This window comes from Pocillopora damicornis, chromosome 2, assembly GCF_964200805.1.
Source record: "Pocillopora damicornis chromosome 2, jaPocDami1.2, whole genome shotgun sequence".
Classification (NCBI taxonomy): domain Eukaryota; kingdom Metazoa; phylum Cnidaria; class Anthozoa; order Scleractinia; family Pocilloporidae; genus Pocillopora; species Pocillopora damicornis.
This window is the reverse complement of record NC_142671.1, coordinates 13,475,041-13,490,412: the sequence shown is the minus strand read 5'-3', so window position 1 is coordinate 13,490,412 and position 15,372 is coordinate 13,475,041. Positions and strand designations below refer to the sequence as shown.

General features: G+C 38.0%; 4 protein-coding genes across 5 annotated transcripts; 1 reads left to right on the top strand and 3 right to left on the bottom strand.

Annotated features, from left to right (window-relative positions):
* The first annotated feature begins 199 nt into the window (after positions 1–199).
* On the top strand, positions 200–2,368 carry LOC113674804 (neuropeptide FF receptor 2). 2 transcript variants are annotated; one of them, XM_089197868.1, is made up of 2 exons: positions 200–302; positions 1,026–2,368. In XM_089197868.1, exon 2 carries the CDS (start codon positions 1,044–1,046, stop codon positions 2,139–2,141), a length of 1,098 nt encoding a protein of 365 aa, XP_089053994.1. In that variant the 5' UTR covers positions 200–302; positions 1,026–1,043; the 3' UTR covers positions 2,142–2,368. The 2 variants fall into 2 exon arrangements, with proteins under 2 accessions (XP_089053994.1, XP_089053993.1); XM_089197867.1 differs by lacking the exon at positions 200–302 and adding an exon at positions 639–907.
* Positions 2,369–3,068: 700 nt separating this feature from the next.
* On the bottom strand, positions 3,069–5,476 carry LOC113674747 (trypsin-2). Its single transcript, XM_027191242.2, has 4 exons — positions 5,327–5,476; positions 4,624–4,810; positions 3,671–3,935; positions 3,069–3,412 (listed from the first exon to the last, which is right to left on the bottom strand). Exons 1-4 carry the CDS (start codon positions 5,373–5,375, stop codon positions 3,140–3,142), a joined length of 774 nt encoding a protein of 257 aa, XP_027047043.2. The 5' UTR covers positions 5,376–5,476; the 3' UTR covers positions 3,069–3,139.
* Positions 5,477–10,042: 4,566 nt separating this feature from the next.
* On the bottom strand, positions 10,043–12,130 carry LOC113674749 (acidic phospholipase A2 DE-II). The gene is made up of 5 exons (XM_027191245.2): positions 11,934–12,130; positions 11,785–11,833; positions 11,296–11,446; positions 10,574–10,689; positions 10,043–10,368 (listed from the first exon to the last, which is right to left on the bottom strand). The coding sequence occupies exons 1-5, from the start codon at positions 12,009–12,011 to the stop codon at positions 10,217–10,219; spliced, it is 546 nt and encodes a 181-aa protein (XP_027047046.2). The 5' UTR covers positions 12,012–12,130; the 3' UTR covers positions 10,043–10,216.
* A 1,289-nt stretch (positions 12,131–13,419) lies between these two features.
* On the bottom strand, positions 13,420–15,154 carry LOC113674744 (octopamine receptor beta-2R). The gene has a single exon (XM_027191239.2). It carries the CDS (start codon positions 14,650–14,652, stop codon positions 13,636–13,638), a length of 1,017 nt encoding a protein of 338 aa, XP_027047040.2. The 5' UTR covers positions 14,653–15,154; the 3' UTR covers positions 13,420–13,635.
* Positions 15,155–15,372: the final 218 nt, after the last annotated feature.

Below are 15,372 nucleotides of genomic sequence, written 5' to 3'. Positions count from 1 at the left end.
TCTGGCTAAGAGATGAATTGCCGTTACAATTAAAATTCAGCTGGTACGTGCCTGATTGAATAAACTGTTCTTCCAAATCTGAAGATTTTTAGCGATAGTCCTAGCTGAGAAAATCCGTTTCTATTGACAACGAATAAGGCAGACGTCCTTCATCTGGTATATTTTAGGATATCTTACTTTTTATTACCATTTTTCCGGCCATTATCGGCGATAGAACGGTTAGACTTACTGAGAGCAATGTGTTTATAACAACGCAGATAAGACTGGTGTATAGGATACATTTATATACCGATTTGCCTAAGGTAATTTTTCCAAATTTCCTATATTTTTTTGTTTTCTTGCCCCAAGGCATAAAATATACCTGCTGAGTAGGAATTGATGTTACAGCTTTATTCAAAGCAAACATTTTTCCTTTTGTAAACGACAACTTATCTCACAAAAACCTTCCCTGTGTTTTTGTCGAATACTGTTAGGATCGTTAAGTTTGAAACCATAGTTTCGATATGATAAAGAAAGTTGCTACTCAGATAAGGGTTGTCGAGAAAAAACCTTCTAGAGATGATAAATATTTTTCTTAATTTATATTGGTGGTGCATTTATCATACAGTTTGTATCTAATTTACATATCGCGGAGGTTTGAATTGCAAAATAGTTCTATAGCCTGAAACAATTGACATTTCGTCTGCTCATAATGAGCTTAATCTCTTCCAGTTTTAAGTTTTATATTAAGCAATTTTTCCTGCATGTTGGTGTGCACTGTATAATCTTGTTCTCGTCTGCGGAATATCAGGCAGGGAAATGCTATAGGTCAGGATTTAACTAATTTGTTATCTGTCAATGTCGTTAAAAGGCAATTAGAAGAAGAAAAATTACAGGGATCGAAGGCAAACACAGAGGAAAATATCGTGTAAGTTACTAACTTCATTTTATAAAGTACCACGGCATGAATACACAGAAACCAGTTAGAGAAATTACACGAGCCTATAGAATTTTTCTCCGATTATGTTCTTGTGTTCGTTTTCTAGGTGGTACCGCTCCTTCAAATGGAAAACACGACTAAGGAAAATATAGTCAACATCTCTACCAGCCCTCGATCGAACTTTGACGTCGATCCTTTGCTCGTTGCACAGTTAGTAAGCTTTGCAGTCATCGTTCCTTTAAATGTTTTGGGAAATGTTTTAATTTGCTGGATTGAACTATCGAGGAAAGTAGTCAGAAGCAGCAGCCTTTTCATACTAAATCTTGCCATCAGTGATTTAGCGGTGGGCCTCGTAAGTATTCCACTCGACATCACCGAGATCCTCTCAGACCAGTGGCCCTTCTACGGTTTCGTGTGCAAATTAGTCTACCCTTTCCAAACCGTTCTTATGGCTGTGTCCGTCATCACACTACTTTGTATGGCTATTGAACGTTACAGAGCAGTTGTTACACCTTTTAAGTGTAAGCCAACGAGCCGATTTATTATTAAAGTCATTGTCGTTGCATGGGCAATGAGCTTTCTACTGGTTACCCCGTATACCCTAATTTTGAAAATGAAGAATGGCAAGTGTGTAGAAGATTGGCCAAGTCGAGATCACGTCAGGATCTACACCGTCAGTGTTTTCTCGGTGCTGTACCTTTTACCACTAACCCTCATCACCATCTTCTACACAAGAATTGGTCTGTATGTGCAGATGGAGGCCCAGAGGTGGAAATCAATGGTAAGATGTTATGGTACTTCCATACGTCAGGTGCGGGAAATCGCACAATCGCGGCACAGACAGAATACGAAACTTATAGCAGCATTTATAGCTGCAGTGATGGTGTTTGCAGTATGTCAGTTACCCACCCACGTCATTTGGCTGTGGCATGACTTCGACACTAAAAGCGAAGGGGAACACTTAGATGTTGTGATGCCATTCTGCCACATTCTAACATATTTAAATAGTGCCATTGATCCATTTATCTTTGGAAGCCTTAATGCTCAGTTGTTACGAAAGAAAGTAAGATCAATGTTTAACTTTCAATGTTCGAAAAAACACAGCATCAGTTGTCTCGCCTCAGGTAATAGTAAATACAGTAAAGGATGGAAAGAGTCATCATCGAGTGCTGAGACTGAGATGCAAAGACTGGAGAACGACATAAAGGAGACCAATGTTTAGTGTAAGAGGTTAGTGGTTCCCCCTTTTTATGAATACTAATCAATCTTCACTTGTAATCAGCATGTACCTGTTGGCTAAAAGCGGTTGCAGAGGGGAAAAAACCGCGAAGACGGCAATACTTTTTAAGCTACTGCGGAATATTGTGTTACCTCCATTGTGGAAGGACTTTGAAGAACTGAAAAGTTCTAACTCAACTATTTCTTAAATAAAGGCATCATCTTCAGGCTTCGACGGGATTTAACCCTGAGGCAAAATGAGCGCACGTGCATATATCGAGGCAAGATAGCGGCGTTTTTAAAATTCCCATTACTTGTTTTAGTTTCCCAGCGATGAACCCAAACCAAAACAGGTATCTGTCACATATCTCACTAAACGAAAAAAGGTGTTTTGGTAATAGCTGTGAATTTAGCGACTGAAGTTGAGTATCCGTAACATAGCTATGAAGTTCGTAGAATCTATTGGCGGTTTAGCGCTTCTTGTCATCACCTTCGTAGTAGACAAACCTCAGGAAGAAAAATTTTTGTTATCATAGTCGCGGCGGAAAAACTCGAGTCAGCTTATGTTTGAGGAAAAATGATTGTAGCCCTAAACGCTCAAATGGTTCGAGTGGCGCAGTATACGCACTCGTTTTGCCGCTGTCATTATTTCGTTGTTGAGCTCGCGCATGCTCTTCAAGTACATGTATCTGTCCATGGCTTTGAATTGTCGTTTAAGAACTTCTGTTAGTTGTTGATGTAAATAAAAAAAACCCGCGAGTGCCACGATCTTATTTGCAAATCCATAGAAACAATAGAAGTTTAAGTGAATCGAAACGGAAACTTTCTAAAGAAAATCATAAGAGGCAAAATACTCTAACCTAAAGTAAGGTTATTAAAAATAGTAATGCCCAATAGGCCTTAAATTTCATATATGACAGTACACACGATATATAACATTCAATTATTTAATTGAAGATGTGTTGGTATTGCTTCATGCAATATGTACAGCGGAGAATGTTACTATAACCTTGTTACTCTTTGGATCCAGTCCCTCAGATAACGAACATTGGCATAGACTCCCAACTTATTCGCCCAGGCACACCCGTCACCCCAGCTGACTACCCCTTCCAGATACCATCTGCCGTTCCAGTTTTTACACACGTATGGTCCTCCGCTGTCACCCTGGCAGGCATCCTTTCCTCCAGAGATTAGACCAGCACACAGCATACTCTCATGGGTTCTTCCTTCATAAACTCTTTTGCACGAACTGTAGGGTACGATGGGAACGCTCACCTAAGGCAAAACAAATTAAGTGAGAGATAAGGAAATATATTAAACGCCTCCGGTGTAAGGAATCACGGAGTTCGGCGCGTGTCATTTCTCAGACTGAATCTCTCTTATTCGTAATCTTTTTGGAGCACGCATAGCTTGCAGTTGCATTGGTATATCGTTATATGCATAAGCGGCTACAGCCAAGATTCATACGAACATTTCCTTTGTCTCTTATCACAAATTGGAAAAAACACAGTGCTTCTTGTCCTATGAATTTACCTGATTGAGGTAATCGGGTGAACCACCGCCATGTTGTAGGTGACCCCAGCCGGTCACTGTACATTCCCTTCCATACTGGTTTCCGTCATTGGGTAAGCACACTGGTTGGACCGCACCGTTTAATCGGGCTGGGCGATCCAGCTGCAGCAAGGCGATATCATGCGCATAGGACACGGGTTTGTGGTAAGATGGATGGCGATAGATGCGTCGCACTTTGAAGTCTTGTACCCTGTTAGTCACAGAGGTCCTGTGGTGTGCTCCAAGCCTAAACAAGACATTTTAACGGAATTTTCAGAGACATCAAAAGCGAGGGCAGCAATGTTTGGGCATGTTCCGTAGTTTACTGTAAATGAATTGATATGGCTCTAGTGAACAAATTTCTTTCAGATGGTGACAGTTGTTGCAATATTTTTGGCAAATTTATTTTTGTTTCTTTCTGAAACAGGTTCAAACACGTGAATATATGACAATGTTATTTAAGGTGAAAGGGACGACAAATTTTTAAAATGGAATCTTTCAAAGTCCTCCAAAAATAATTTGGCAAGGTGGCTCTGGTTGAAGCAACGTAGCTCTCTTTATCTGAAAGATATTCAAACCTATCCTCATGAAAACACGAGCAACACCAGATTTAGGAGTATAAGAGCGAGACTGCCCAATCGTCTGAACCTTTCCAATTACAAAAATCACCGAAAAGACACTGAACGATTTTACAATAAACTCGGGTGCAATAGCGATGTTTCAAATAGATAGTGCTTTGTTGAATATCATTTATTGCTTATCTGTGGCATTCAAAGGCATTTAACTTATTGCGCAGAATGCACCATTAAGAGATCAAGTTTCGTGCCTAAAACAAACCATTTCTTTTTTAAATGTTCGACTCAGAACGAAAATGACTAAATAGTATTACTTTACCTATTAATACTTGCCACGAATTGAAATGAAATGGTTCTTACCTGACCTTAAAGTCTCTCTCATTAATGTTCTCGACGCAATGCGCCGCTGTCACCACCCAGTTAGGACTCAACAATGAGCCCCCACAGAAAGGTCCTCTGGTCATAAGCATAGCCTGCCATGGCCATGAATTAGGAGCAGCTTGGTATCCGCCAACGATTCGAGAACGTGGTCGAACACCACACCCCTCTTTAAAAAAATATTGAATTAGATAGGATCCCAAAAAAAAAACTAAGTGAAGAAGTAATATAATTACCAGATAGCTGAGAAGCCATCGCTATTTTTAATACTTATGGCCTTATACTGTTATAGACAGCTTATAGAAAGAAAACGAAAAGGACGATAAATTTAAAGTGATGCTCGAGATGGAGTATTGCGTACAGAACTAAAAAATGTCAACTCTAAGATTTCTGTGTCTGCGAATCCCCTATTCCTTTTAAAGTGAAGTATGATCGCTTTTGCTGGAAGCTTATTTTTTCCACTCTCTGATAATAAGTTGAAGACAATGTGAAATTGTCGTCATCCCCTGCTGTCGGAATCTTACACCAAATTTATAAGTTTTGGATATCGTATAGTTGAGATCAAGTTAACTAACATTAGATACCTCGTGGTAAGTCCTAAAAATTTCATTTGCTACTTAATATAGTTATTAACAGCAGTTCTTTAAAAATAAAAAACAAAAGCAAAAAAAAAGAGCATGCCTACCTACTGAAGAGGAGATTCCAATTAGGAGAATAAACGCAGCAAGAATCATTTTGCACTTCGGAAGCTTGGCAAAAATGGAGAAGCTCTAAACGAATTAGATACTTAAACGAAGCTTTTTTCAGCCACCTGTGCAGATTGCGACCAAGACAAAACAAGCTTGTGTACAAAATCCAGTTGTTGATAAACAACCTGGCAGAGTCAAATACGGTTACGACGTTCACGACTAGACAAAACTACATTTTAATTTAACTGCCGACCAAATGTTGACCATCGCTCCATTGAAACTCAAGGTGATGAAACATTGTTCATTTAACCAAAGCACCGCTGTATTTACGGATAATGTTCTTCTTCCTTCCATAAAGAAAATATTGACCATTGCTCCTTTAAAACACGATATGATATGACATTTCTCATCGTAAAATTTTTTTTTCAAATAATAATAGTGTTCGTTTTAACCTGTTCAACAGATGACTAGCTTAAAGGAAACTTGTATTTGAGTTTAAGAAGCCGGATCAATATCAGTATCTGGGCAACTGCCCACCTACCCCTCCCCTCCCCTAACCCAACATTAACCCTAACTTGTTATCAATTGACTGTTGTTGAGTTAGGGGAGGGGTAGGTGGGCAGTTGCCCAGATACTGATATTGATCCAAGAAGCCTTGGTATCGCTCTATTTTTATAAAGTACTGTTCTAGTGGTCCAGAGGCTTCCAGACGGCTAACGATCCTCCCTATTCATCAAAAACCAGAACGTAACTCATTTCTAATATTGGGAAGAAAACTGTTGCACGACTATGTGTGCACTGTGCCGTCTAATAACCAAGTTTCTTTATACACCTGCTGAAATCACACACTCGGTATGTTTTAGACTTGGGTTAGAGAATTGCGTTAAGCAAAAGAATTAAAGAGTTATTACAGATCAGCTTTTTTTCAGCTGTAATAGTGCAAAAGTGTAAATCACATTGAAAAAGTAAATGGTAAATCTTTTACATTAATCAGAGGTATTTTTGAGGCTTCTCCTAAGAGAATTGCTTAGGCTTAAGTTTTGGAAGGTTCTCTGAGGCCCACTTTGGTATGTGGTCTTGATAAAACATTATAGTTGAAGGCAAGATTTGATCTGTTCTCACCATGTCAATCTGCTCGCACAGAAATGATTTGGAGGGATAATTTTCTCAATTACCCTTTACATACTGATTTTCGTAAAATTGAATTTCGTAAAAGCTCATGATAACAATAACTTTCATGGCGGTAATCCAACTTTAAGTCAAGAATCATTAACGATATTACTGGGGTAAAGTTATTGCATTTTGATTGATCGTAGTCTTTGTAATGATTTCGAAACTTGAAGTTGTACTTTTATAGCATCGTACCACTACACTGTCGCATTCACAGACCTCCTTCATCCAGCGTGAGTTCTTCCTATTGAGGCAGTACCATTTCGAGTACCCTCCTGGTAATAAAATACAATGTGACCATTGAATTGAAATGCATAACTGGGACATCGAAATCAATACCAGACGATAATAGAAGGACAGGGCAGATCCAGAATCTAAGGGCCGGTTATTTAAACAAAGTCTAGCCGTTGTTTAACAAAAATATGTTCTAAGCCATCTTCAACTTAGCCGAACCTTTTATCTGAACATTCATTTTTGTGGACAGTCTCAAGAAGTCCGTATGCTGATAGTGGAAGGACATCTGTTTAATTGAATCAACCCTTTTATAAAAAATCCCTTAGGCCCACCGCTTGCGTGAAAGCGCGGTTTGGGTCAGACCTCGTGTAAATAACTGACCCAAAGTATCTACGTCCATGCTATGTGTTATTTAGTTCTTGAATAATGTGTGGACCATTGACGTTTTGAACTCTCATTGAAAATTCTTTGAAAGCTATCGTCAGTAAAGCATATACTTCTCGGGAAATACATGTGCTGTTTTTGAGGCTTCAACAAGGTGTTATTCTCGAAATACCAGGGAAGGATTTCGATCTATAATAAATACTTTTGCTTTTCAGCTTTTAGATGGACCTTAAAGAGATAAGCTCGAGGCCCTTGAGTTTTAAGAATGCTGAAAATCGCAGTTATCATCAGGAAGGCGGCCCAGTTGATATTGGGGATGTATCTTATAGTAATTAAAAAGGGAAATCAATAAACAATTCTAAAATAATTCTTCGTTAATAGACGACGACAACAACAGCAAGGGAAATAACAACACTCTTGACTGAACAAAATAACAATGAAAAGTTAAATGCAATCACGCTTTAGGAATAAACCAAACAAAATTCATGTAAAAATGAACGTTCAAATACTTTTGTGGTAGTTTATTGACGACATCCACCGCAGCCATCTCTATTGTAAAGAATGTATAACACTGGAAACGGATCGCAAATATTACTCTTCTCTATGGCAATATAACACTGATCATAGATGTAGTAACACCTCAAAAAGCCAAAGGAATTTATAAAAGATCAAACGACTTGTTAGACATCTCGAGAACTTCAGTAATGTACGTAGAGTGGCGAACTTTTACGACATCAACTCAAGACGTTAATTTTACAAGAAATTCTAATTTTCTGAAATTTCAGTTTGTCCTATGTTAGCTAAGTACCCATGATTTGCAATATAGGCTATAAGATGTTTACTCGTCGATCCCGTCAACTAGCCGGGCTTCTTCCAACTTCGCAAAGGATCATGGGGCTAAACTGAAGAAAAATTATTTTATTCCGCGTCCAAGAAACGCCTGTTGATTTTCAAAGTTGTCAATGCAATGAGAATCACATTAAGTCAAAACAACGTTTACGTTTCAAGATTTGGAAAAGTGGGCTTAACATTTGAAGTGAATCTTGACTCTGACTGGGGAAATTGACGAGGATTTAAGAAACTAGTTTAAATGTAACGCACTAAAGCGATTAAATTTCTGGTTTGATCATCACTGGTAAACCTCCAAATAAAATCCTTGAGCACTACTGTTATCAGAATGGCATGTATTTAAAAGCGTTTGAGTACTCGGAGAGATTCTATCAAAACTCTTGACAGCTGAATGAAAAAACTCCAACAAGAATCAATATACTCGGAGTCAAGTACACTGTATGCGAACTGGCTCGGTGAGGAGTTAAAATTCAGCGCGATATATACTGTATTTGCTGATTTGGTGCCAGAATGAAAAGATCAACCACTCGTACGTTAATGTTGTCATGGCCATGATGAAGTATCGTAAAATAACCACTTATTTGTATACTTGACAGTTCTGTGTACTCAGGTGTTCCTAACTTCAACTAAGATAGTTTATTTTGTTGAGCCAGCTGTATTTGACGCTAAAAGCCCCAAACTGAAAACTTGAATAACTGATAATGAACTCTTCATATTACTTTGCTTTTAACAAAGAGGGGACAATGTTATCATTGACGGTTAGTAAAGTGTCTTAAGCGTGGTAATGTTAAAATTGTTTCGTCTTGAAATATTGAAGAAAACATCTTGGCGAGCTTGAGATAATTATTATCCCATTAACGCTTTGATATGGATAATTACATTCATCAGTTTAAAATATTTTTAGGAAAGGACTGGAATCACTATGCACTGTCCGTAAAACATTGTGACATCCTACTAAATTAATATTTGTTTCAAATAACACGGAAAAAAATGAGCAGTTTTTAATAATTTACTCATGAGCATCATTAAGTCCGATTCTAGAGACTCGAAGCAAGAGATATTTGTGTAAAAAATAATGAAAATGACAGGTTAATGAAAAGACCAAGCAGCAGGTGTATAATTCAATTACTTGTGATACACGTGTAACTTCTCAAATAGCTCAAGAAATGAGTTGGCAAAGGCGTTTTTCTCTGAAACAACCAGCAGTGCAGAAAATCATATAATAAAAGTAATTTCACATATCGACCGGGCGAATTTCTCATCCGATAAGATTCAGTTTAAAGACCCTTTGTAGTAAAGCATTTTGGTTGTTCTCCGAAAAAAAGAAACGCACCGAAGTAGACCGACAAGTCAGAATATTTTGCTGGGGATAATTACTTGATTTTTGTATGATCATGGTTACTAATTATAACATATTACTTCAAGGGAAAAATTCTGAGTGATATGTTGGCATTAACCTCGACACTACAATATCACTTCTGAATCACGCATCAAGGTCACGAGAAAAAAGGAAACTTTCCTTTTTTAGTTGTTTAAACTTTCCTTATTTAGTTGGCGATCAGTGATCGCCAACTAAAGAAGCTCCTAATTGTTAAACAAACTTTCCGTGTCAACACCCAAGGAAATGTATAGAGAACGCTACGCGAGAATATGCATACTGATGTTAGGGTGTAAAGGATTAAAAAAATTTTCTATAGAAAACTATATAGAATGTGTCGTAGTAAGCTGTTGAAACACTTCAGTGCTGTGTTAGCAACTCAACAATCATGAGTCATGGTGAATTTTGGAAAAGGTTCTTCCACAATTAATTCCTTCACGGATCAATCCTCATAAGCAAGCTGCTGCTGAAGCAGTTGCAAGAAGAAGGGGTTTCGGTCACACTCAACAATATCCAGGAGTCAAGTGTTCCTTTCGATCATGTCAACGTGTCCAGTTTTGGATGAATATCGACTCCTCTGATGTTTTGCCTTCATTTCTTTTGGTTCGGATGAAGGGCTAGTGATAAACTAGAGGATTATCAGTATTCATATATTGATTTTAGTTAGGTGTGGTCTTAAAAATCAGCTGAGCTAGGCTTCTTTTCAGGAAATCAGTCTATTTCTGATACATTGTATTAGTATTAGATAAATTGTTTTTCAGTACAGCTACCACTAAAGTTTATTTCACGTTCCTGAAAATGCTATTCATTTCACTTCATATCTTTTATTATTGTTCAGATGCAGAAAGAGTTTCGGAGCTCGAGGTGATTCCTAACACTTTGATTTATCATAGTTTATGTAACGATCTTGCAGCTTCGAGAAGTGGCTTTTGAAGCAACGGGCCGCAACGCCATCGCATTCGCAGAGCTTCTTCTGACACTTGCTGTTTCCATATCCAAGGAACCACAGGAAATGATATCCTCCTGAATTGGAAAAGTAACATATATCCATTGATAACCTTTAGTATTTCTGAAACGCAGCCAGTATCTGCAAATGGATCTCGAGAGTTTTATTATCCAGCAGTACACTGAACCGGCCTTCCCTTCCACTAACACTCTTATCTCCCCCCCGGCACATCTTGAAAATCAAACGTTGAACCCTGAGGTTGTGATTGATAAGTACACTTACTGCAGCCGCTGCACCCCTGTGTCCGGTATGTCACATAATACACTGCATTAGGATCTGGGCCACATATCTTTGTTCTTTGTATGTCGCCATAACAATTGTCGTGGACATAGCAGCATCTAACGAAGAGATTATGTGAAAAGAACTATTATTATGCATTGTTTTGTAGTTTATGATATCGGTAACGAAGAAAGAGTTGAAAATCAGCTTTAGAAAAATTACAGAACAAAGAAGACAAGCATTAAGATATCTGAGAAAACGTTTACACCTCTCCCGCAGGGTTTTTGTGCATAAAATACTGTTTTCTTGCTGTTTTCGTTTGTTTGAGTGCTTGTTTTGATATTTTGTTTCGTTTTTTCTTTACTTTGTTTTATTTTTGTTCACAGTTTCGTATGCTATAAATTTCTTTCACTGGTTAACGTAACATGTGATCAATTGGGCCAATGCCCTATCGGAGATTAACGTCTAAAGTTTTTCTGAGAAATGTGCAAATAAGGTTCCACATCTGTTGATAAACGTCGTCCTTCTTGTGATCATGGTGTAGGGGGGGCTAAAGCCATAGAGAGAACAGATAATCTGTGTTCTTTCGTTAAACGCGTCGATTATAGCCGTTTCTAACAATATATCCTTGGTTCCGTCCATTAAAACTTAGTTCTACATGTGTTTTACAGCTACTTCTGAATTAGAACCTGAAAACGTTACAAGGCTAGAATATTTATAGTTACAGGTCAATGTCGTCGAGAGGTTTCCCTTTCCCTCCTAATCCACAGAAGCACCCGTAGCCGTTAAGGACTGACGATCTCAGATCTTTAACTTCACAAGCGATCATGGCGCCAAATTGCCCAACATTCCTCTCCTTCCGCGTCACTAAATTATCTGGTTAGAAGAAAAAAGATAAAAACATGCAAGAAACTGAACATTTTCCATCTCTTGCGGCGATGATTTTACTTGTGTTTGCATTTGCACTGGGGTGGTATGCACGTGTATTTCTTTAAGTTTGCACCAGATGAAGGCATAGGCCCTCTATTGCCATTGTACCTTCCTCGCGACCTTTGGAGAGAGGTAGCTCGGGAGCAAAGACGAGACTATCGAACAGAAGGGAATTACACCAATCGAGTCTACAAATTTTTATTTTCAAGCTTCAAGGTAAGAGTTAGGGTTAGTGCTATTCGTTACACTGTCTACGAATTTCTTATACCATTTGTTGAACATACCTTGTTCTTCGCTAGTGGAGTCCTTTTCTTCGATATAATTGTGTAATTTCTTTGAAGAAAAATGGACATAAAATGCCACGTTGAAACATGGTTTAGTTGTTATCAAGAAAATCCTGAAGTATTTAATTAAATGATAAGTCAGACGATACCTTTCCCATTGGAGGGGAGGATTCTCCACCTTTAGGGGTTATTGCCAGAGCAATCAATAACCAAACGCACATCTTCATGATGCAATGTATTGAAAATTGAATCTTCACAGAGTACCAGTGAACTTATCACTTGTGCGTGAAGTAGATTGGATTGAACAACACTGAACCAAGCTGTTCTTAATTGTATAGCTTTTGTTTAAGTAAGTCACTCAATCACATTTGTGCATATTAATTAACACGTACGTTTGCTTCTGTCAGTGTCAATGGAATATTCCCTTAATCAAAGTCAAACAAGAATTACCATAGATAATGTTCTGATTTCTGCTCATTCACGGATAACACTTGCAATAACAACAGCATAAACAACGATAAGGACAATAAAAATAACAGCACCAACACCAACATCTTTCATTCGTGTGCAATTTTAGTAAATCCAAAGGTTATATAATGGGGTAGTGTTTCTCCCAAACAAGATCATAAGCACAAGCATTGGTGATCAAAAAATACAGTATTGGTTATTGAACCTAAGAATTTAAAAATTATTTGAACCCATGAAAAAATTGCCACAGTTTAAGAAACTGCTACTTCTTGATGACATGTATTCATGTTATAAGATAATTATGACAAATGGCAAATCAACACGAAATGAACAAACGCACCTGTTGTCAGAATTAGCTCACCTGATATAGGAAATAGAAACTAATCCGCTATTGTTGCCAACAACGCAAAACTGACAAAGAGAAAGCACTTTCTCGTCAATCGAACTGAGCTACTTGAACAGTTAATTCATTGAAACAAAGGGTTCAATGAGGGAAAGGTAAAAGTCCACCAATCAATACCCTATGGTACTGCAATTATTATTCGACATAAAACCAACAGATTTCAGTGTATGCCGTTTTTGCTTCAAAAACATTCATCTGCTCTTACCCTAACTCTAAATAATATCTTGTTTTGATTTCATAGTTTGACCCTTTGCATCAGTTGTTATGAGTGTGCTGCAAGGAATAATTGACACAGGAGAGAATATTTTCCAGAATCCGAGAAACGACATTCGTATGAAGTTAGGCACTGATGACGATTTTAGACACTGTGGTCCACAATTAGACAAAAGTGTTTAATGTTGGAGGCTGTTATACGATTAATCGAAATTAGTATCCGATTTTGGACACCATTTATCGATTTTCAGGACAATATAGTCCGATTTTGGACACTACTGTTCGATCTTAGACACTATTGTCCGAATTTGGACACTGATGGCTGATTTTACGGACACTTGCGTTGGATTTTAGCAACTAGTTTCCAATTTTGGACTTTATAGTCTAATTTTAGACAATGATGTCCTTGGAAATTTTTTTTCTAATTTGATTCCTCAGCAGGTAAGATGCGGGGAGGCAAAACCTTCATTCCATCCATCTTGACAAAAAAATTGCCATAGAACCATTTTATCGGCCTTCCTTAGACTCAAGTGAAAGATAACTTAGAAATTGACAATGATATGATTTATACAAGCTACGAACGAAAAATTGGTTATATTTTGCAAGGGGCTGTAGCATGTTCTTTACATTAACACGATATTCTGTTATGTACAAATAATTCAACAATGTGTGATTTAAAAAAAAATAATCATAGGAGTAGTATCATTTAGGTCTGAAATTGCAGACGCAGTCAACAAATTCATCCTTCTGCAGTTTTTAAAAACGCATTAACAATGAACTGAACTTTGGGAAGACCTCTCCTGAGAGTCATTATTTTCTTTGGATAATAATTCCTCGGTCTTTGTTGAATTGTTATTAGGTAATTTTGCTTCGTATATCCTCTCAGGTCCTCCGATGGTTAAAGCGGCCAGCGGAAGATTGCGAATGGTGGATGCTGTTTCTTTACGAGTGCATTCACGAAGGCAAGTCCGGATGGCCTTCTTGAAATCTGGTTTCAGAAACGCGTACATAAGTGGATTTACCAATGAACTGGTTGCTATGGTGAAAAAGGAAATAATGGACAGTGCATATGGGATGATGTTAGGTCTATTAAAGATGATGTCTGCAGTTGTTATGTAGACGATTGGTAGCCAGCAGAGTAGAAAAGCTGAAGCAACTATGGAGAAAACTTTGGCTACTTTGGCTTCAGAATGCAATCGTTTTCGTTCGTTCTTGTGCACTCTAAGAGAATCCAAATTCTTTTTCATTGTCAGGCTTCGGCGAACTTGCTTAAACATTCGTACGTAGGCAAACGTAATGAAGATGTAAGGCAGGATGATGCCGAAAAACATCATGCAGACCATATATGCCCTATGTATTATTCGAGTTGAATCAGTTTCCCAAAACAGAGGGAGTAAGGAGTAAATTGCTGGAAGCACCCACGAAAGTGCGAGACCTATTTTGAGTTTCTTAGGCGCCCGATATGAGTATTCCAGTGGTTTCATTATGGCAACATATCGATCATAGGTCACAGTGCATAGATTTGCAACACCAGAGAGCAATATCATACACACTAAATAACCTGTTACAGTCGAAGAAGGCTTGATGAGGTAGACAGGCAGCAAAACTCCTCCTGTTAAAATGTCCGACACGGCGAGTGACACCATTAGCCAATTGGTGTTGGTTCGAAGATCTTTCTTGAAATAAACCAAGAGGCAAACGCAAAGGTTCGATAAAACGATGAGAATTGAAAGAATGCTCAGAGATACTACCACAAAATCCGCGTTGTGATCAGTTTCAGCCATTTTTCGGCAGAGCACGTTTTGATGCAGCGCTGACTTCTATAATTGTCTTCCTTTTGTGTTTTCCTAATAAACGTATTCAACTCTGTGGGCAGCTTGTTTTGGTGCGATAAAATTGCCGAAGAGTTGACTATGGTAGCACTTTGTTGTCATTGATCACCAGTACCAAGGTTATTCCCGACTTTGTGGTTGTCTCTCGTAGGTGTTCAAGCGATGAATCTATTCTACAATCCACAATCTTGAAAATCTTTGATATGTTCCTAATCCCGTGCTGAGCGTAGTACCGCAATGATTTCAATGTTGTTGGTTTTCCTTCCTTTATGAATAAATTGTAACGTCCCACGAGAGCTCATTAAAAAGCAATAAAGGCTTCCGAGTGTACAATTGAAATCCACCACAACTCTTTACAAGATCCTGGATGCATTCAGTTTGCCTGATTAAAGTACTATTTCTTACTTTCATTTGCACTGGTTACTTTTACGGATATTTTTGCGGTGTTGATACTCGTATCACGTTTTGTGCAACCTCTCGATCCTGAAAACCAATTATTGAGAAATCTACAACAAACATTGAGATCGGAAATGAATCTTAATTGCCCTTTGAAAAAGAAAACTAACCAACCACTTCAGTGGTGCTACTCAGTCGCATAAAAATGAGACAATATTTATTTTCTTGTTCAACGCTTTGAAATGCACTAAAGAGCAATTAAGATTCGTTAATGAC